The 23,222-nt window shown below is 41.0% G+C and overlaps 1 protein-coding gene across 15 annotated transcripts in view; it reads right to left on the bottom strand.

Annotated features, from left to right (window-relative positions):
• Positions 1 to 23,222, bottom strand: part of SUSD1 (sushi domain containing 1) — a 299,394-nt gene that overhangs the window by 245,984 nt on the left and 30,188 nt on the right. For 14 of the 15 annotated variants that reach the window (XR_013551693.2, XR_013551696.2, XR_013551695.2 and 11 more), the window contains 2 exons: positions 12,065 to 12,217; positions 11,224 to 11,403 (listed from right to left, as the gene is read on the bottom strand). The exons of the other annotated variant lie outside the window; for it this stretch is intronic. Coding sequence is in view for 11 of the 14 variants with exons in the window: in XM_078436588.2 (XP_078292714.2) it covers positions 11,224 to 11,403; positions 12,065 to 12,217 (333 nt within the window). In the remaining 3 variants the exon portion in view is untranslated. The remainder of the gene's footprint in view (positions 1 to 11,223; positions 11,404 to 12,064; positions 12,218 to 23,222) is intronic. 15 annotated transcript variants of the gene reach the window in all.

The following is a 23,222-nucleotide window of genomic DNA, read 5'->3' on the forward strand; positions in this document are numbered from 1 at the left end:
CTATGGGGCTTTGGAAAAACACCCATCTGGAGCCTCACAGCCTCTCCCCTTCCCCAGAGATAATTCTTCCGAATCAGTAGTACTGAGTTGGGTTCTTGGCAACCACATTTCTACAAGGTTCCAAGTTTGGTTTTTATGCACACCCTCAGCTGAGAACCTAAATGGAATACTAGTATGAACAGCTACCGTTTATCATCACATCCTTGAGGGTTTAACATCTTTCTATGAATATATTATGTCTTCCCAAAATATGGCCAGTTCTTAAAGGACAGAATCTTTATTTTACAATCTCTTGCACCCCCACAATGCCAACTTAAAATAGTATGTTTTAGGGACTCCTTGTTGGCTCAGTTGGTTAAGCATCCAACTTTGGCTCAGATCATGATCTCACACCTTGTGGATTTGAGCCCCGCATCGGGCTCTGTGCTGACAGCCCAGAGTCTGGAGCCTGCTTCAGATTCTGTGTGTCTCTCTCTCTGCCCTCTCCCACTCACACTCTGTCTCAAAAATAAACACTAAAAAAAAAAAAAAAATTAATAAATAAATAAATAAGATAAATAAAACAATCATAAATTTCTTTTAAAAAATTATATGTTTTACATAGTAAATACTTAAAGAACTGTTCATTGATAGCACACTACTACTTTATCATTGTTCGAGATGCAACAAATGTTACTTTGATATGACCAAAGCCCCTGAGGAAGGAAACCTCAGTACGTTATAAGTATAAATAACAAGACAGGTATGCATTACCTCTGTGTTTGTTACCCAACAGAGGTAACTCACACCTACCAAACACCAAGCAGATGAAAAGAGAGTAAAAGACTCACAAAAACTAGTATCAGTTTTGTACCGGGGAATTCTGTTCAAACCTCAATAATTTTATTTTTATTAAAAAACAATTTTTTAACGTTTATTCATTTTTGAGAGACAGAGCATGAGCAGGGAAGGGGCAGAGAGAGGAAGACACAGAATCCAAAGCAGGCTCCAGGCTCTGAGCTGTCAGCACAAAGCCCGATGCGGGGCTCAAACTCGCAAACTGGAAGATCATGGCCTGAGCCGAAGTCGGACGCTCAACCGACTGAACCACCCAGGTGCCCCAAACCTCAATAATTTTAATCATGACAGCATTCACTGAAATCCTACTCAACATCAGTCTATTAGATATATACTATCTGACTGATTTCTCACAGAAAACCTTGCAAGGTAGATGGTTTTTTCTCATGTAGTTTATAGATATGAATATGGAGCTTAAGAGCCACTAAGAGCTTAAGTCACATTCAAAAGTCACACCAATAGTAAAAGATAGAGCCAGCATTCAAGCCATGGGATGTATGGTCCCAAAGTCCTGGTCCATTAAATCTGGAAAGCCTCAGGGCACCTGGGTGGCTCAGTCAGTTAAGCATCCAACTCTTGGCTTCAGCTCAGGTCACAATCTCACTGTTCATGGGTTCGAGCCCCACGTCGGGCTCTGTGCTGAGGGTGCGAAGTCTGCTTGGGATTCCCTCTCTCTCTGCCCCTCCCCTACTCACATGTGCTCGGGCATGCACTCTCTCTCTCTCTCAAAATAAATAAATAAACAAACTTTTCAAAATAAAAAATAAAAATAAATAAATCTAGAAAGGCTCACAATGAAGGGGTCCACTCGGAGCCCTGATTGGGACTGACCTTAGAGGTTAGCTAAATCCTCAGGAGAAAAGGCTGCATGAAGGAGCATTCAAATGAGTATGGAAGTGTTGTGTAACAACTCCCTCTGCCAAATCTTGCCTCCACGAGCTTTTCCAGAGCAAGACAGCTGCTGGAAATAGACTTACCTCTGCATCAGTGTCATACCCTGAAGCCTTCTTAGTACTGATGGGGTCTGGCCTGTCACAGATATCCCCACCACGCTTGAGAGACATGGCAGCTACTGCCACTTCTGCTCAGAACAAATGGTACACAAGAAAGCAGGTGGCTGCTATTAAAAAATACCCCCAAAATCAACCCAACAGACGTTACAATAGGTGGTAATAAAAATATGACTCTGGGGCACCTTGGTGGCTCAGTTAGTTAAGTGCCCGAGTCTTGATTTCGGCTCAGGTCATGATCTCACAGTTTGTGAGTTCGAGCCCCACGTCAGGATGCAAGCACAGAGCCTGTTTGGGATTCTCACTCTCCCTCTTTCCCTGCCCCTTTCCTGCTCACGTGCATGCACACTTTCTCTCTCTCTCTCTCTCTCAACATAAATAAACTTTAAAAAGTAATAATAAAGTAAATAAAAATATGGTTCTACATGAAATGCCCAAAGCTTTCACTATCACAAGGAAATAAGCCATTTAAAAACACTTTAGGGGCACCTGGGTGGCTCAGTCGGTTGAGCATCCAACTTTGGCTCAGGTCATGATCTCACAGTTTGTGAGTTTGAGCCCCGTGTCAGGCTCTGTGCTGACAGCTCAGAGACTGAAGCCTGCTTCATATTCTGTGTCTCCCTCTCTCTCTGCCCCTCCCTCACTCACGCTCTGTCTCTCTGTCTCTCTGTCTCTCTCTCTCAAAAATAAACATTTTTTAAAAAGTTTAAAAAAAAAACAGTTTATATCCAAAGGAAAGAAAAATAAAGAGCACAAATTTGCATTAGATATGCATTAGGGGTGTTCATTTAAGCACACGTTTCTCTGGCTAATTATATTATGAAGGAACAACGTTTGGATATGTATCAGCAATACAGTCAACTAATTATGAACATGGCTGGGAATTCTTCCCTACTGTCCTCCTATATCTTGTGATTTTATGCAAATAATCAACTGCAAAACTGGTCTCCCCAGGGGGAAGATGTGCTGTGCCAATTTCAAGGACCACATTCACACTCTATTTCATATCTTGAAGGTAAAAATGTTTACCCACATTACTAGCTTTAATATTCAACCCAAGAAAATATTCCAGAAGGAAATCTGTTTGATGAAAGGTATAGGAGATTTATGGCATCTAGTCAACAGCTGACTGCATCACAAATTTCATCCCCATTGGCTGCTTCCTATTATGAACATCAGCACAATAATGTGATTGATTTCAGAAATAACATAATAATCTAAGGCGTCATCTAAGACTGAGTTAGAGACCAATAAATACCCAAGCTGAGAATGAAAAAAAAAAAAAAAAAATGACCAATAATGTCCACAAATTGAGCAGACGTTTTGCCAACTGCCAGGGGAAGGAATGATAGACCTATTCCACATACTGATATTGACTCTAAAAAAGTCTTCCCAGAGAAATAAATTTGTAGATGGAGAGCTCTGGCAGAGAAGCAGCAACAAATATGAAAACTGAAGAAAATCATATTAAAGTTAGTTTCATTTACACAATAACAGAAATGTCTCTGTTGTGCCTTAGAGTCAAAGCAGAATTACATATCGCCTAGAAATTTGTGTGACGTGGCAGGTTGTAAGGGTCCAGATGGTCAGGTTAACATCAGAGTCTACACTATACTCATGTCCTGTATCAGATAATTCAGCACTTAGCCCTCTATTTTCTTCATTTGTAAAAATGTTCTTCCCCCACCTCTTAATGGTAAGCTCTTCATGGGCTGTACCTATAGCCCATATTTTTAAAATAACCCCTGCAGTCATGTGAGCTATTAATATTATTATGAACATTAATCTTTGTGATGCATATATGTATGAAATATGGCCTAAGGAATGGGGCTGAAAAATGTAACCTTGCGACAAAGTTTCATGCACTTTATGGCATGCTCCTAATTTGCCCACATGGAATTAGAGCCTCATTCCAGGATCACTGGAGTACGAAATTTCATATATGATCAATGTGGGGGGTTGGAATCTAACATCTCAGTATGTGGCAACTTGCATTTAGAAAATGGTATTGCCATCATCAAAGGAAAGTGGGAGGGTTATAGGATGCCATGAAGAACATTCTCAAGAGTAGCTTATTAACGGCTGTAACTAAGCTAATGAGCTCATTAGTACCAAAAAGTCCACTTGCCCTCAAGGCAGTAGGGGAAAAAAAAATAACTTTTTGATGTATTTTGTATTCTAAAGTCTTCCGTGAATGTTAGCTTTGGCTAACAATACATTTCCTTCAGATCATATTCATAGAGAAGGCTCACTTGGAAGAAAAAAAAATTTCCATTTCACATAACAATACTGATTGTCAAGAAATAGCGTCTGGTATGGAAACCTCCTTCGGAGGAGGTGAAAGTGTGAGTGCTGGGAAGAAACAAAGAATTTATCAGCGTATCTCTTCTAAGGATCTTCCATTTGTAGATGGGATAATGGCTGTAGATGCTTTGAGCAGCGTGTGAATCTTTCTTTTTTTCAAAAATATAACATTAAAACTCTTCATTCTGGGGCACCTGGGTGGCTCAGTCGGTTAAGCGTCTGACTTCGGCTCAGGTCATGATCTCACAGTTTGTGAGTTCGAGCCCCGCGTCAGGCTCTGTGCTGACAGCTCAGAGCCTGGAGCCTGCTTCTGATTCTGTGTCTCCCTCTCTCTCTACCCCTCCCCACTCGCACTCTGTCTCTCTCTCAAAAGTAAATAAACACTAAAAAAAAATATTTTTTTTTTAAAACCTCTTCCGGGGCGCCTGGGTGGCTCAGTCAGTTAAGCCTCTGACTTCAGCTCAGGTCATGATCTCACAGTTCATGGGTTCGCACCCCGCATCAGGCTCTGTGCTGACAGCTCAGAGCCTGGAGCCTGTTTCATATTCTGTGTCTCCCTCTCTCTCTCTGACCCACCCCTGTTCATGCTCTGTCTCTCTCTGTCTCAAAAATCAATAAACGTTTAAAAAAAATTAAAAAAAAAAAACCTCTTCCTTTTAATGCTCTACTTGTAAACAGAATATTTGAATTGAAAACTAATAGATCAGGCAACGTGAAAGCTGGAGGATTTTAGATCTTCCCACTATGTGGTAGGAAATTTCACAAAGATATTACATTTTTAAGTTAGAAACACTACCTGCTGCTCCCTACTAGCTTATGACCTCTTATTCTGATGGTGAACACTTATCTGGCAGGTACTTTACATCAAGCACAGCACCAAGTGCTTTATATCATTATCTCATTAAATCTTCACAATAAGTCCACAGGATGAAAACAATCTCATTCCCTACTAAAGAAGGAAACTGCAGTTCAGAGAAGTTTAGAGCTGGTTACACAACTCCCAAGTGGTTCAGCCAAAACTCACCCAAGTCTCTCTGATTCTAAAGCTCGTGCTTCACCAGCCTGTGTCAGTCTTACAAGAGCGTCATCATTCACGCTGCAATGACTCCATTTGCAAGTGACATATTTCAATGGCATTTACTTGGCAAAAGGATAACACAAGAGATTTGTTGCACGCAGCAAGGAAGTCAATACTGTTTTCCTAAATGTTTTAAATTGTCAGTATGTAGTGAGGGTGTCAGAAAATCTGTTTCAAATGATTACCTGGAACACAAAAGATAACCACAGGAAAAGTGTGCTGCCACTATACCCTCCCTTGCTCACAGCAGAGGCCATGAGTCACTCACGGCACACTTTCCTGCCAGGTCTGGACGTGGCCTCAGAATCGTCTCCAGACCCCTGCTAAAAATTCAGAGACAGCGGTGCAACAAAACTTGTGTGCGGTTCCTCACCTGAATGCCCTAATCTGTGTTCCAACTTATGTCAAAACTTTTTCAAACACTCTCCACTTTACAGAGGTGAGATTGGGTTCTATTTAGAAAAATCTTAAAAGCGGAAGAGTTGACTCAGCAACAATAAATATTCTTCTGGATGGATCCCGGACCCTATTGTGTGCTTCTGGGCCCTCCAGGTTTCCTTCTTGCCTCCCACCTCCAGTATTCACAAGGGTTCTTTCTACATGGAATTTGCCTTCTAGAAAGTGCTTTGGGTTCTCATCTTGATACATAAGCTAGTGACACAAGGTAAGTCACTTCCTCCCTCTGGTTCTTAATGGGAAATAATACCCATTATTACTTGTAAATAGAATATATGTGAAATGAGAAATAACCTATTAACCACTTCAGAAGGAATTTCTAAAGATCAGATGAGACAATGTTTACAGAAAACCTTGTCAACCAACCTTAAAGTGCTGGCCACCCCATTTGCAGCAATGTGGATGGAACTGGAGGGTATTATGCTAAGTGAAATAAGTCAGGCAGAGAAAGACAAATATCATATGTTTTCATTCATATGTGCATCCTAAGAAACTTAACAGAAGATCATGGCAGAGGAGAAGGGGGGAAAATAAAAGTTACAGAGAGGGAGGGAGGCAAACCATAAGAGACTCTTAAATATTGAGAACAAACTGAGGGTTGATGGGGGTGGGGAAGAGGGGAAAGTGGGTGATGGGCATTGAGGAGGGCACCTGTTGGGATGAGCACTGGGTGTTGTATGGAAACCAATTTGACAATAAATTATATTAAAAAAACAAAAGAAACAATAAAAAAAAGTGCTGGCCACCTTTAGAGAAAGGCTCTGTTATTAGTAGACGTTAGAAACCATGTCGTATCCTCATTAACTCAAAAGAGAAACTCGTGCCTCTGCAATCAGCCCACAAGTGCTGGGCCCCCCGTTCTTTGAGGGCCATATGCATGGATATGGGGAAAATCAGGAATCAGCCCCAAGGCCTTGCCCTGCTTCATCAAAGCACAGAGGTGTCATGCCAAGTGAGAAGGAAGTGTGAAGGTACAGAAGACAAAGAAGATGTGGAATCAGCAAAGGATATGAAGCTTGAGGGCTGAAACAAAACAGGAAGTCAGGGTCTCAGCAGGGCTCAGCCACGTGATCAGCTGGGACACCAGTTCAGGAGCCAACTCCCTACTGTCGGGCGTGGTCTGCACCCCCTTGTGAACGGAGTTCAGGGTGCTCCCACAGGCCTTAGGCATGCTAGGCAGGGTGCCAGGTGCTGGAGAGATCATGCCTAGGACGACTCCGTGGTCGCAGAGCTCCCAGATTATAGTCCAGTAGGGGTGACATAAACTACAAAAATAATCATAAATAAGATACTTACATATTGGACACTAAGGAAGACAGTAATGTCAGAGGTGACACTGAAGCTGAAACTTAAAAGATGAGAAGGAGCATGCTGTGTAAAAAACCAGGGAGACTCCATCACCAAATATATATGCAGAATAGAATATCACTCAGCCTTAGACAAGAATGAAGTTCTGACACCTGCTACAACATGGATGAACCTTGAAGACATTATGCTAAGTGAATGAAGCCAGACATTAAAAGTCAAATATTGCATGATTCCTCTTCTATACGGTACCTAGAATACAAATTCACAGAGACAGAATGTACAACAGAGGTTACCAGGGGCTGGAGGGACACAGGAATGAGGAGTTATTGTTTAATGGGTACAGAGTTTCTGTCTGGGATAATGAAGACATTCTGGAAACAGATAACAGTGATGGTTACACAACATTGTGAATGTACTTAATGCCAATGAATTGTATAGTTACAAGTGGTGAAAATGGTAAATTTTATATTATGTGTATTTTATCACAGTAAAAAAAAATTTAAGATGGTTGGCAAGTATTTTAAGTAGCAGGAGATGCAGGTGTAAAGGCCCTGACGTTGATAAAAGCTTGACATGTTGGTTGGAAGAGAATGATGGGAAATGTAACCTGTAGAGAAGTCAAAAAGGCCAAACCCTGTCGGTTTCAGAGGCCATGGTTAGGAGTTTGGATTTTATCTTGGAAGATAGACTCCCCCCACCCCCAGAACCCTCCAACTCATCGACCAACACTGCAAACCACTCCTCCCCGGACTCTTACACAGCAAGTAAACTACTCAAAGAGAAGAGCACAAATGTCATCTCTTTCCTGGAACCACCCTATCTCCCATCAGAACCCTTAGTGTTTATCCATCTTTTCACGTAATACTTAGGAGCTCACCCTTGCATCATAGTTCATGATATACCTGTCTTTTCTCTTCTCCCAGACCCCAGATTTCCTTAGTCACAAGGTCTACAGTTTATCTAGCATCAGACCCGGACTCTGGATTGTTGTTGATGATAACACAGTTGAAGTGATTCCCTCACTTTGCTTCTGGCTTGGTTGAATTTTAAAAGTTTAAGTTCTCTAAGCTGCCATGTACAACTTGCATCTTTTTTGAAAGCTAAACAAGTAATAATAAAATAATAGGCAATACAAACTAGAGATTGATTCTGTCTTTTCCAGAGAGCTGATGGAAATGTGGGACTGATGTTTCAGGAGCCCCAGATGCCCTGGCATGAGAAGCTGTCATCCTCGCTTCCAGGTCCCACCTCTGAGAGCTGTTCAGAGGGGAGTCTGGGCCTCGGGGTCCCAGCCACAGCAGCAGAACCTCCAGGGACACAGTAATTGGCAACCAATGGGATCCACCAACTGTACCTTCTCTGATGGGGAAGTCTGTTAAATTGGACACCAAAGCTGCATCTGTAACAGACAGCGGCTCCCTTCCCAAGTACCTGTTCAAGTTCACAGTTTGCTAGTGTTTTCAGTGCAATTCCTAATTCCTCTGAGCTGAGAATACAGTGCTGGCTGGCACACAGCCCAGAATCTGGAGCCCCAGAGAACATGAAGGATAAAGAAGAAGGGGTGTGCTCAGAAAAGCAGGCACAGCCTTGAGAAGCTGGTGGCCATGTGGTGACACGGGGGAGGAAGAAGGTGTCAGCAGGCAGACGGAGCAGTTATTAGAGGAGGTAAAAACGGAGTGAAGATCTTTTAAATAACAGTTCTTTGGGGAATGTAACAAGTATTCTCCTCTAAATTAACTTTCTCCATCCTCAGTCCAGTAATCCAGACGACTAGTAGTTCTCAAAGCCACACTAACTCTTTTATTAGGGTTTTCCTATATAAATCCTCAGAGAGTTCTTTGATATGCATTATGGCACATTTTAATCTAAATTCTGCATTTTAATTGATCCATTGAAAGATAATGTTAGAACTATAACGTACTTTTAGAATTTCTTAACCCCCAGTATGATCATTATTAAAATATGTGTAGAGCCTGAATCGCAGATCAGAACAGCACAAGAATTAACTTAGCCAAGCACTTCACTGAGATTTTCTAGCTATGCAGTAAAGTCAATGAAAAGTTTTCTTTTTTCCAAAATGGAAACAGCTTTGTTACTTTGTCTAATATGTTCAAAATTCTTTCCATAAAGAATATCAAATATGAAAATCATCCAGGATCCCCTCCAGTGGAAGTTACTGCTGTTAATATTTTGCTGTACACCCTTCTAAGCTTTTGTAAGCATATATGTACATATGAACTCTTTCAAAACTAAGATCATGTTACACATATAGTTGATAACTCAGTAATATACTATTAAGACTAAACTATGTTAATAAATATTATTTTCTAATTTAATTTTTACTGGCTACATAATATTCCATTTCATGTATATGCCATGATTTATTTAACCAATCTCCTATTGATAGACATCTGCAGTTGTTTCCAATATTTCACTTATAAACAACTATAACTACAGAAAATTATAAATAAGATTGCTTTACACTTCTCTCTACAAATAAGCTTGAAAATCTGGATAAAATAAATGATTTTCTAGGAATACATAAATTAAGAAACTTAGACCAATAAGTATAGGATTTTTTAATAGCCCCAGGGCTACCTCTCCAAAAAAGCCATAACCAGGTAATTTTCGAGTGAAATTTTCCAAATCTTTAAAAATTCTATTTATAGTAGTCCAAAGAATAAAGAAAGAAATTCTCTCAAATTCTCTTTTTAAAATTAAGAATAACACTGACACCCAACCCAACAAAGATGGCACAGAAAAAGAAAATAAGCCAACCTCACTTCTGAGTATCAACAGAAAAATTCTAAATGAAATTTAGCAGGAGCGCCTGGATGGCTCAGTTGGTTGAGTGTCAGACTCTTGATTTCGGCTCAGGTCATGATCTCATGGTTTGTGGGTTTGAGCTCCATGTCGAGCTCTGCACTGAGAGCATGGAGCCTGCCTGGGATTCTCTGTCTCTCTGTCTCTCTGTCTCTCTCTTTCATTCTCTCTCTCTCCCTCTGCCCCTCCCCCTTTCTCTCTAAAATAAAAATACTTTTTTTAATTTAGCAACTATAATCCGGATGAAGAGAATAAAAAACCAAAAACCCAGAAGAATCCATTCCAGATACTAGAATATATTATCAGGAAATCTAATAATATAATTATAGGTTAGACATGACTTGTTTAAAGCAAAAACATTCATGATCACCTTAACACCTGTCTAGAAGACATGATAAAAAATAACTCATTTCTGATTCTTTTAAGCCCTACTAAAGTTGGGATAGGTGCTTCCTTAAGATTATGTTATGCCAAAAACTAGCATAATTGTAATAAATGAAAAGAGAGAAAGCCAAAAGGAAGAAACAAACCAAAAGCCACCAACATCATGAAAACAGAAGCAGTACCCCAGCATGATTAAGAATACAACCTTTGGAACCAGAATTCCTGGGTTCAAGTTCAGCTCTATCACTAGCTGCATGACCTTGACCTTGAACTGATAACTTCACTTTTCCAAGCCTCACTTTTCTCACCTGTAAAATGGGATAATAACAGTACATCCTCATAGGGTTACTGTAAGGATTGAATGAATCAACATATATACAGTGCTTAGAAGAGTACTTGGCACATAGCACTGGATCAGTGTGCATAAGAATATAAGTAGATACCCATAACATCAAAAAGCTAAGGTCATAAAAAACTAAAACCAAAGCCATGAAAGTCATGAATAAGAAATGAATATTCAAAGTCAACATTACTATTTAAATTTTTGTTCTGAAAATACTAGCCTGTGGTCAATCAAGAGAAACAGAACTTTCATAAACATAGAAAAGTAAAAGGTGCCTGGGTGGCTCAGTCGGTTAAGCATCCAACTCCTGGTTTCAGCTCACGTCATGATCAAATGGTTTCATGGGTTTGAACCCCATGTCAGGCTCTGCGCTGACAGTGTGGAGCCTGCTTGAGGTTCCCTCTCTCCCTTTCTCTGACCCTCCCCCACTCACACTGTCTCTGTCTCTCTCTAATAAAATTTAAAAAATAAAACAAAAAAAAAAGATGGAATTATCATTATTTGCAGATGATAACTATTCCGGAAAATACCAAGAGAATCAACTGTAAACCTATTACAAACAACAGGGATTTACTGGATCTATTTAATTCATTCACTACCCTAAAGAGAAATTTAGAAAGAAATATGAAAACAATCTCAAAATGATACAATCTAGGAACCTGAACCTTTTGAAAACTCACCTTGGCAATTTAATTTTGGGGACTCCCATGTGCCCAAGGCTGTGCAGCTTGAAACTGTATCTTCCAGGCCACTGAAAAATCCTTCTTTGCAAGCATAACGAACCTGGCTGCCAAGCCTAGAAGTATAATTTCCTACGATATAGCCATCTGGGACCTCAGGAGGGGTGCCACAGTCTATTTCTGAAAATAAATTAATGTCAAATTCATTACTATGTGAATATAAATTTTCAAAATCCATCATCTCCCTCCACCTCTGCCCCATCATCCCCCTCCCTCCACACACACCTGAGTCATATTTTACAGACTGATTAATTTCCATTTGACTTCTGGGCACATTTCCAATGATTGTCTCTATTCAGCCTTCTGGCCTTCCATAGGTAATAGCATCCATACATGCATAAAGCTGATGGAATTTGGCAGTCAGCCTTCACTAATTCACCCTAAAGAGAAGCCTAGCCCAACAAAGTAAAAAATTTAAATTGCAAAATACCTAAAGATATATATGGCTTTGGAATTTCCAGAGTCAATTTTCTTCCGCTGGTCCTTACCAGATCAGCTATATTTACTACCTAAAATCATGTTTAATAGCATAATTTCTATTTACTGCTAAAAATCCCTAAAAATTGTAGCTTTTTTAAAAATGTAAGATAGCCCCCTTCTACCCTGTATCATTGGCTTTATTTCATAGGTTGTACAGCTGCGCAAAGGAATAGATAATCTCCACTCACATCCCCAACACAGACCCCAACCCCAACCCCAAAGACACAGGCTCAGCTCAGGAGAAAGTCATCTGAGAACAGAATCTCGCCCTCAGAAGCTTCCTTCTTTGGCAGAAACCCACCTGTGCATGACGTGGCGTCTCTGGTCGGGTGGAAAGGCTCAGGCCCATTCTTTGCCAGGTACCCATCCATACAGTAGCATTCGAAACTTCCGTGAGTGTTCACACACCGTCCTCCTTGTCTGCACAGGCCGGAAACCTCACACTCATCTATGTCTTGAAACCCAAATATAAGAAGGGAGAGAAAAACAGAAAAAGGAAAAAACAGGGGCAGGGGGCATTGTGACTGCCATTTCTCATATTCTCAATCTACCCTTACAAAAATGGATGCATTTGTCTACAATGGTATCATTGATTTTATTTTATTCTTCAAAGGTTCTTTTCATATGTCCTTTACACCGACAGTACTAAAAGGTGTTCCATAAATGCTTGTCAATGTGTTCTGGAAATACACTAAAACCAACCACCATAATCAACTCTCTGACACCAACAAAAGGAACCCAAAAAAAGCATGCTGAAAAACATCCAATTACTACAAAATAAGGATGGCCTCTACCTCATACTAAAATACCTGGAGTAGAACTCCAAATATAAAACAATTTAAACCAGAGTGAAAAATGCTTTCCAGCTCATGAGCATAGGATGGTGAGGCAGGTCGTCAGAGGAAAATTCAGAAGGGTCTCACCAATTTTACCAAGATTCCAAGAGCTTAAAACAGGCTTCAAGAGGAAAAAGACATGCCCCTTGGCAGACTTCTCCTCTTGACTGCCAGAAGTATCAGGTATAGAGGTAAAAACCACATGGTAATTCAGACACTGAAGAGGAAACCTCTCTGCCAGCTGGCAGTTTTTTCCCCAAGAAATGGCTTAGGAAAACAAAACTAAAAACTTTAGGAATTCCATCAGACACATGTACACACACACACACACACACACACACACACACACACTCACACTCCTATTTCACCCAGAGGAAAAAAATACCTTAAGTGAAATGGGACTTTTCCCAGGACACTTGTAAGAACCCAGGCGGGGGGTGGGGACCAAGGGAATAGCAGGACTGAAGAAAACCTGGTTCTTAACCAGCTCTGGGATTTTAAAGGCCAGTAATTTTGAAAGGGCCACTATAAAGTGGCCAATATTCTATTTTGCCAGATAAAGAGTTGTTTTGTTTTGTTTTCCAAAAACTACTAAAGCCATAATTTCATAAAAGAAGGAAGAAAGTAATATCAGAACCCTTTAAAATTTGTTTAATTATGACTTTATTAAAATTCACTATATTCTCCCTTTTGTTTGGTTTTTGGTCTTGGACCAATGAACTCCTCATCACTCACTGATCATTGTTTGAGAGCCAGAAATTCATTTAATTGCTGAAAGAGTCCATACAAGCTACCAATTCTGATCAGCCTATATCTTTAATGTATCAGACTTATGGGAAAATCTGGAAGACTGTCTCCAAAGATGGCGGCCATTCCCCTCTCTTTCTTGGGGATTCAAGAGTGGAATCCATTTCCCCTCCCCTTGGGTTGTCTTGAGACTTGTTTTGGACAATAGAATGCAGAAGTTAACACTATGCCTGCTCTGAACCTAACAGTAGAGACAAGTGACAGCTTCCTCTTTCCATCTGTTGGAATCCAGTGGCCATGCTGTAAGGAAATCCAAGCCATCATGCTTAGGAGAGAGACCAGAGGATGCCCTACAAATGAGATACCATGTGAAGAGAGAGGCCACATGGAAATCTAAGGTGGCCTGATAGTCAGCATCAAGCCCCTAGAATGTGAGAGAAGCCCTCTATTAACTACCAGCCCAGTCCAGCCACCAGCTGAACATTTCCACATGAGTGACAGAACCACCCAGCCATGGAATTGTGAGTAATAATAAATTGTTGTTTCAAGCCATTAAAAGGAAGTGTGGGGAGGGGAGATGGAGAGTACAAATTACGCAGTAATAGATGACCAAAACACTCTTCACATATGAAGAGATACAGAAGTCCAAATGAGATTAATAAAGATACTATAATCAGGGTGCCTGGCTGGCTCAGTTGTAACAGCATGTGACTCTTGACCTCAGGGTTGTGAGTTCAAGTCCCATGTTACATGCAGAGATTACTTAAAAATAAAATCTTAAAAAAAAAAAAAAAAAAAAAAAAAGGAGGGGTGCCTGGGTAGCTCAGTCAGTTGAGCATCTGACTCTTGATTTCAGCTCAGGTCGTGATCCCAGGGTTGTGGGATCAAGCCCCATGTGTGGCTCTGCACTGAGCATAGAGCCTGCTTGGGATTCTCTTTCTCTGCCTCTACCCCTTTCCCCAACTCATGATTTCTTTGTCTCTCTAAAAAAAAAAAAAAAAGATACCACAATCAATGAAAAAAGAGGGGAGCTTCTGAAAAAAAAATGAGATCTTGGAAATTAAAAACAAAATATGAATGCCAAAAATAAAAACCCAACAGAGGCATTGAATAACAGGTTGATCACTGCTGAGAAATAAACTTGCAAATTCCAACTTGAAGAATTCTCCAAAAACACAGAAAAATAGATTATAACGGGGGTGCCTGGGTGGCTCAGTTGATTAAGCATCTGACTTAAGCTCAGGTCATGATATTGCAGTTCACGAGTTCAAGCCCTGCATTGGGCTCTGTGCTGACAGCTCAGAGCCTGGAGCCTGCTAAGGATTCTGTGTCTCCCTCTCTCTCCACGCCGCCTCCTCCTTCTCTCTCTCTCTCTCTCAAAAATAAAAATAAAAACATTTTTTAAAGAAAGAAAGAAAAAGAAATTATATGAGACAGTAGCTATAGGACAATAAATAAGGACAGATCCAAAATATTCAGTATCCATTTAAGAGAAATTGCGGAAGGGAATGGTGCTGATGTATAAGAATTAATATCAAAGGAAAAATTTCCTCTGCTTAAGTATTCACATCCAAACAGCCTTTTGAGGTGACAGGCATGAATGTTGAAAATGAAAGTCATTCTGAATTTCATGGAATAAAAGAAAAATCTATAAAGGAAGAGAGAAAGGAATGGTAATCTATGAGGAAAAGAAAACAATCTGACCTAGGACTTCTTGTCTGAAAACCAGATAATAATAGAGTAATATTTATAGAATTCTAAGGAAAAGGGAACAAGACATTATACTATATTTAAGCCAAGGAGTGACATTTCAGAACATGAAGGGTCTCAGAAATTATACTATTGGCATTTCTTTTCTGAAAAAGACTTTGAAAAGTATTCAAGCCAGTGAAAAACATCAGAATAAATACTGTGAAGAAAGGGGAAAACATAATTAAAAAAAACAAACAAACAACTTCTATCAACAAAGAGTGGTAAGAAATGAAACCAGTGAAAACTCAGTTAATTGTTGATAACAGAATCATGGAATTTGGGGTAATAGTTACCAAAGGATTCTTAAAATGTAAATAGTATGAAATAAAATCAATCTCAATCCATCACAAACTTTAGAGATGATTTCAACACTCCAGGATCCAGCATGTGTTCCTAGAATTGGAGCTATCATTTTAGCTTATCAAGATCTTGTATTCCAAGTAGGAGTATGTTTGTAAAATGTATACATATACCTATGACACAGAAATCATCTTCCAGCCTGCCCACCTACCCCAGACTCCTCAAAAGACAGAGAGAATAAATGGATTTTTCAGTAGACTTCTAAAAATCGGCAGTACAAGTACTACAGGGCAAAAATGTGGCTAAGTAGTGAGGGTATGGAAAAGACTTAAGAGTTTCTACATACTAATCAATTCTGTATGAGTCACTACGGTCATTAATCAGTTTGCTTTGTGTACAGTCATTCAACAGCCTAATAACAATGATTGTTATAATGAATGCTAATAGCAATGACCTCTGCATATCAACTTGCACATGCCAGGTACTGTTCTAAACACTTCATTATTTATTACTAATTATTTTTCATCTTACTTAATCCTTACAATGGACGCTATTAGTATCCCCACTTTACAGATGAGGTAAGTGAAGCATAGAGTGGGTAAGTAACTGGACTGAAGTCACACAGGTTAAGGAGTCAAAACACTAGAGTTTGAAACCAGGTGTCTGGCTCCAGGACCGTACTAGCCACACTGTGTCTCCCATTGCAATTGGTTTGTACCATTATCCAATCAATAATTCTATCTTGTCCACAGACATTGTCAAAGGTATCAGCTGCCTTAATGAAGTCCACAAGTATCTACCATCGGTCCCTGAAATTAGTTTGACATGATTTTGTCTCTTAATGACCTCTTAATGTTCACAAACCATCCCTTTTCTAATCCACTCTAGAATCTTAGCTGGATAAACATGTTAAGCTCATGAGAATAATTTCTCCATGTAGAAACGGGAACCCTCTTGCACTGCTGGTGGGAATGCAAACTGGCAGAGCCACTCTGGAAAACGGTGTGGAGGTTCCTCAAAAAATTAAAAATAGACCTACTCTATGACCCAGCAATAGCACTGCTAGGAATTTACCCAAGGGATACAGGAGTACTGATGCATACGGGCACTTGTACCCCAATGCTTATAGCAGCACTCTCAACAATAGCCAAATTATGGAAAGAGCCTACATGTCCATCCACTGATGAATGGATAAAGAAGTTGTGGCTTATATACACAATGGAATACTACTTGGCAATGAGAAAGAATGAAATATGGCCTTTTGTAGCAATGTGGATGGAACTGGAGAGTGTTATGCTAAGTGAAATAAGTCACACAGAGAAAGACAGATACTATGTTTTCACTCAAATGTGGATCCTGAGAAACTTAACAGAAGACCATGGGGGAGGGGAAGGGGGAAAAAAAGTTAGAGAGGGAGGGAGGCAAACCATAAGAGACTCTTGAAAACTGAGAATAAACTGAGGGTTGATGGGGGTGGGAGGGAGGGGAAAGTGGGTGATGGGCACTGAGGAGGGCACCTGTTGGGATGAGCACTGGGTGTTATATGGAAACCAATTTGACAATAAATTTCATATTAAAAAAATAAATAAAAATAAAATAAAGAATAATTTCTCCATGTGGTGTATTCTATGGGCCTCTAAGGTTATACCATGTTTGCTTGTGAAGAAAAAACATTCTGAGCAAGTAAGCAACCTTATCAACGTACTTAACTAATCAAGGGAGGAAATTTTTCCTTGTCCCATTGTATATACAGGATTATTTAACTTCATCCACAGCCAGGACAATTCCTTGCCAGAAAGTAGCAAAACTAAGCAGGACAAACTGACCTGGTCCTAGAGCCCTGGCATTCTATATTTAATCCTTTCAACCAATAGCCTGTGTTCGAAAGTCAGACTCAGGTTTGAGAACTGATTTTGCTACTTACTAGATGGACTAAGGTCTGTTCCTTAACCTTTCTAAACACTTTTGTAAAATGAAGCTAATTAGTTCCTCAGTACGTGTGAGCTAATGTATGAATGGGCCTTGCCTTTCTACTGACTCAGTTCTCCCTGGAGCATAAGCCACCCCGTCAGAACCCTCACCAAACCCTGAATGTGACCATGAGCAATGCTCACACACACATATACACACTCTCATGGGTTTCTTGGCTGCGGTCTGAGGAGTGGCCACATGGCTTGTTCCACTAGATTTGAATGCTCTAGAACAGAATCAAAAGATCCATCTGGAGGGCCCTTAGGTAGAAAAGGAGTGTCATAGAGGCAAGAGTTTAGCTTTGGCAAGAGTGCCAGAGAGGCAAGTCTGTGAATCCCCCATTAAACACAAGCTCTGGGGCACCTGGGTGGCTCAGTCGCTTAAGCATCCAACTTTGGCTCAGGTCATGATTTCACAGTGCATGAGTTTGAGCCCTGCATTGGGCTCTGTGCTAATAGCTTGAAGCCTGGAGTCTGCTTCGGATTCTGTGTCTCCCTCTCTCTCTGCTCTTCCCGTGCTCGTTCTCTTTCTCTCTCTCTCTTTCTCTCTCTCTCTCTCAAAAATTAAAAAAAAAAAAAAACAACAAAACCACACAAAGCCTTTGCCTGCAGAAGCCTTTAAAATCTGAAGACGTAGAATGAACTCCATGAGGAAAAATGCACTGAAGAACTTTCACATTCATGAAATGCTCTCACAGCCTGCTTTTCTCCACATCAACAACTAACAACTAGTTCCTTCCAACTCCATGAAGGTAAGACAAAAATTACTTCCCCACATTCTGGAAAGTAATTGTTTTCTTCCTGCCATTTTCCCTCCTCAAATGTGAAGTTCAGCTCAAAGCCTACATCTTAAGAAACCATGTTTAGAGAGATACAAATACTCATGTAAAACCAAGATTATTAAGGGTGCCTGGGTGACTCAATTGGTTAAGCATCTGACTCTTGATTTTGGCTCAGGTCACGATCTCGCGGTTTGTGAGTTCGAGGCCCACCTCGGGCTTTGCACTTGACGGTGCAGAGACTGCTTGGGATTCTCTTTCTCTCCTCTCTCCCTGCGATTCCCCCTACTTGTGCATGCATTTTCCCCTCTCTCTCAAAATAAATAAACTTGAAAAAAAATTTTAATGGAAAAAAAGAGCTGTTGCCTCTGAGTTAATATTAGATGACTTTTTTCTTTCTCCTTTATGTTTTTATATAACTGCTTGACTATTCTACATGAATATGTGATTTTTTTTAATAAATGGAAAAAAAACAAAACTATATTCCTCTTTTTTTTAAAGCTATATTCCTTCTTATGGGGAAAAACATACTGGCTTATCCTTTTTTTTTTTTTTTTTTTTTTAATTTTAGAGAGTATGAGCAGGGGAGAGGGACAGAGAGAGGGGGAGAGAGAGAGGGAGAGAGAGAGAGAATCTTAAGCAGGCTCCATGGCCAGCATAGAGCCCAACATGGGGCTTGATCCCATGACCCTGGGATCATGACCTGAGCCAAAATCAAGAGTTGGACGCTCAACTAACTGAGCCAGCAAGTTGCCCCTGCTCTGTCTTGTTTTAGGAGAAACAATCACTACAATCAAAACTAAATTCACCTCTACTCTCTTCCAGAGTTCCATCCTAGGGTAACAGCTCCATCCTTCTTGACACAACTTTTGTTAATGTAATAGCTGAATAAATGAAGAACCATTTCCAACATCATGCTCAGAGAGGCACTGATCATGAACAAACAGCCTGAACTCAAAGGGCTACCCATTTCCTTCACAATCTTGCCAATATCAATAGTTTGCTTAGGAAAACCTACTTTATAGATGCTCCAAAGCTCCTGTCCCAATTACTCCTCCCAAAAACTTTAAACGAGTGGAGCAAAAAAGAACCATGTGTGCATATTTTACTACATTCAACAGGGCCTTGGGAAAGGACATGGGATACCCATATTCTGGGGCTTGAGTGAGCAAGAGGCAAGAGTGAAGTGAGGGGGATGCTCAGCTGTGGGGGGAGCTCAGGTATGCCCCCTCACTCCCAAAGAGAAAACATGGTGCCTTAGTCAAGGCCTCTAGCATTTAAGGAACGGAGCTTTGGTTTAATTATCTTTTGATTCAGAACCTTTTGCCTCTCTCTCTCCTTCCTAGGAGCAGGGGCCTGAAGCTATCACCTACCACTACTAGGAGACCTCAGCAGGAGTCAGGGGGGTTCCACAGGGAAGGCAGGCAAGGAGCCAACGGTTATGAGCAGCGCTCTGGGAAGTGGGCAGCAATAGTCCCCCAGTGCACTTTTCCTTAGGTTTATCTTTTCTTGCTTCTTCCTTCTTTCAGAGTAGTGAAACATAATACTTTAGTAATGAAACCAAGCTAAAACAAAGGATTAGGATTTGGGGAGGGGCACCTGGGTGGCTTAGTCGGTTGAGCCTCCTTCTGACTTCCAGCTCATGTCATGATCTCATGGCTTGTGAGTTCAAGCTCCTCGTTGGGCTCTGTGCTGACAGCTCAGAGCCTGGAGTCTGCTTCAGATTCTGTGTCCCTTTCTCGCTGTGCCCCTCCCCCTGCTCATGCGCCCTCTGTCTCTCTCTCGCTCTCTCTCAAATAAAAACATTAAAAAAAATTTTTTTAAACACATAAAAAGTATTTGGGGAGCAAAATCCCATTTGGAGACAGCACCAGGAGAAACCTCAGGACAGCTGCAAGCTTATTGAGCAATACCCCACATAGAGCCAGCAGAGTCTCGCGGGACTACGCATTTGTGCCTGAGGCCACAGCAAGCGGCTCCAGGACCTGAAACAACAGGGCAGCTGAGAAGCTTGTGGGCAAAGGCTCACACAGAAAATAGGCTCCTGACCTGGGAGAGAAACCAAAAGACTTGTCCTGGCGGGGGTAGGGATTTACCTCTTAGAATGAAGGGGTTTACTTTACCATAAGCAGACCTATGTGAAACAGGCTTTGAGCAGAAGGTTCCAGGAACTGCTGGAATAGCAAGGCATTCACTCCCTCTAGTTTTTTTTTTTCCCCCTTCCCTTTTCCCCATTTCGCAGTCAAGGCTGAAATGCTATCGCATTTCTCCAGAAGAAATGGTATCAGTCCCATGATACTGTGGGAAATGAGCTGACAAGAAAGAAGGCTGTGGCTGCCATCAGAGTCAAGATGGATTCCCAAGATGTGGGCAAATTCAAAGGTTCAGGGAAGACAGTTTGCAGTTTGCAGCAGCCCTGATAGGGCCCTGCCTCTCTGGAGTTGTGCTGGCAGGGACATGACAGTGCCCGCATATTCCCTCATCAATTTCATTTCTCTGGACTTACTGTCAGGTCACCCGAGCCAAACCACCCTCCCACTGGAGGTGCCACACAGCCTCTTCCCCTGCAAAGTTTCCATGTTCCCCAGAAGTTGTTTGGGGACAGCCCTGGGGACCAAAACATCTGCAGGTTCTCTGTAACTAGAACCCCTACAACTCATTCCTCACCTCTCTCTGGTGACATCCAAAGAGGCCTACCTGCAACCAGCTCCTAAAATTGGCTTAACCTCTGCAAAGTACAATAAACACCGGGTCACAGGAGTTCTCAGAATTCAGGAATTAGGATCCATATCCTGTGATTCCAGACAAACACCAGATAACTGCTGATGCCCCCAAAACTGGCTAAGCCTCTGCCCCAGATAAAGTCCACTGACATTTCTGTGGCAACTGTGACTCTTTTTTTTTTTTAATGTTTATTTATTTTGTGAGAGAGAATGAGCAGGAGAGGGGGCAGAGAGAGAGGAGAGAGAGAGAATCCCAAACAGGCTCTGCACTGTCAGCACAGAGCCCAGATATAAGGGCTCGAACTCATGAACCATGAGATCAAGACCTGAGCCGAAATCAAGAGTCAGATGCTCAAATGACTGAGCCACTCAGGGGCGCCCCTCCCCCCTTTTTAAGTGGCAACTGCTTCTGATACAAACTCAGTATCATTGACAAAAGTCATCCACCAGCTTTTACAAAGTCATAATTGGAGACTTCAAAAGGAAAGGTCATAAAAATGACTGCCAATGGATATGGGGCTTCTTTTGAGATGATGGACATATTCTAAAATTAGATAGTGGTGATAATCGCACAACTTTGTGAATATACGAAAAACCACTGAACTGTATACTTCAAAAGGGTGAATTTGATGGTATGTGAATTATATCTCATTTTTTAAAAAATTTTTTTAACGTTTATTTTTGAGACAGAGAGAGACAGAGCATGAACAGGGGAGGGGCAGAGAGAGAGGGAGACACAGAATCTGAAACAGGCTCCAGGCTCTGAGCTGTCAGCACAGAGACTGACACGGGGCTCGAACTCATGGACCGTGAGATCATGACCTGAAGTCGGACGCTTAACTGACCGAGCCACCCAGGCACCCCTATCTCATTTAAAAAAAAAAAAAAAAGAAAGATCACTAAATAACTACAAGAAGTAGAATAGAAGCAGAGCCTAGATTAGGATTTTGTTCCAGAAAGACTGGTTCTTATTAGGCTGACATCTACTTGGCCCCTGCATAAAATATTTCTTTCTTCTTCTTCTTCTTTCCTTCTTCTTATTGTTTTAAAGTCAAATGCATCCTTGGGAACTATAGTCTTCTACACAGTTATAAAAGTTTTTCCTGGCAAACTCCCACAGCCTTGAAAGCACAATTTCCAGTATCATGTCCTCCAGAAAGTTCCCTGATCCCTTCCCTGCTTTCAAGATAAGAGCCCCAGTGGATTCCAGATTCCAGAAAGTAACCTTTGCTTACCTACAACTAACACTTTCTAATGAAATTAATGGTCTGCCATCACCTCCCGCTGGCACAGCCATGGCACACAGGCCGTGCATGAGAAATGTGTATTGAATGAGCTGAACATAACATCATCATCTTGTAAGGTTTTTTAAAAAAAAATTGATATATTTTTTAATGTATCTAATTTAATTTTGCAGCACTGCACTCTGGCAATCATGTAGCAAGTGGTCTGCTACCTAAAACAACAATGTATCCCAAAATGTTTTCTCTAAGGGAATGTGGTTCATTGATGCCAAGAATAAATCAAATGTGCTACCCTTTGGGGGATTTTGACCTTGGTACAGGTCAAGAAGGAGAATGAATCAGAGCATCAGGATCTGTGCTTCCTGGTGGGTAAGGAGATAAAACATGTTCTCCTCCCCCTTCCTTTTCTCTGAAAATCTTTAAATATCACAAAGCTTTTAAGCAGAGTCATTAAGTCTATGCAAAACCATCTTAGAACCAGGAGTCTTTTCCTGACTTTCCTCTTCCTTACTGTTCATAGATTTTGTTAGAAAACCAAAGACCTATAGTGTCATACATGCTGTGAAATAGAGTCTGGCTAACAGAGGGCCCATTGAAAATTAGGATTTTGCTGACCCACTGTATTCAACCAACATATGCCCAAAGCTTCAAAACTGAGATCCAAAAAGTTGCACGCCTCACATCTCATTCCCCATCTCTAACAGGGCTGTGCGCTGATCTCCCAGAAGCCAACATCTGAATGCCCACCCCCGGGGCCCACAGTGTGCACAGTGGTGAGTGCCAGCGTCACCCCAAGAACACCCCACCTGCAGATGGCATACCATCTCTAAGAGTACCGTTCAAATGCACAGAACAAGAAAAAGAATACTATACTCAACTCCCATAGACCCGCTCCCTCAAGATTCAACATTTACATTTTGTCATTTAAGATTCCTTATAGATCCTAATAACAGCAGATAATACTGTTCCTAGATATTTCAGCATGCATCTCCCAAAATAGGAATATTATCCCAAACTGGGGTGCCTGGCTGGGTGGCTCAGTCCCAGTTAAGCGTCCAACTCTTGATTTTGGCTCAGGTCATGATCTCACAGTTGTGGGATTGAGCCC

This window comes from Panthera onca, chromosome D4 (assembly GCF_046562875.1).
Source record: "Panthera onca isolate mPanOnc1 chromosome D4, mPanOnc1 haplotype 2, whole genome shotgun sequence".
Lineage (NCBI taxonomy): Eukaryota > Metazoa > Chordata > Mammalia > Carnivora > Felidae > Panthera > Panthera onca.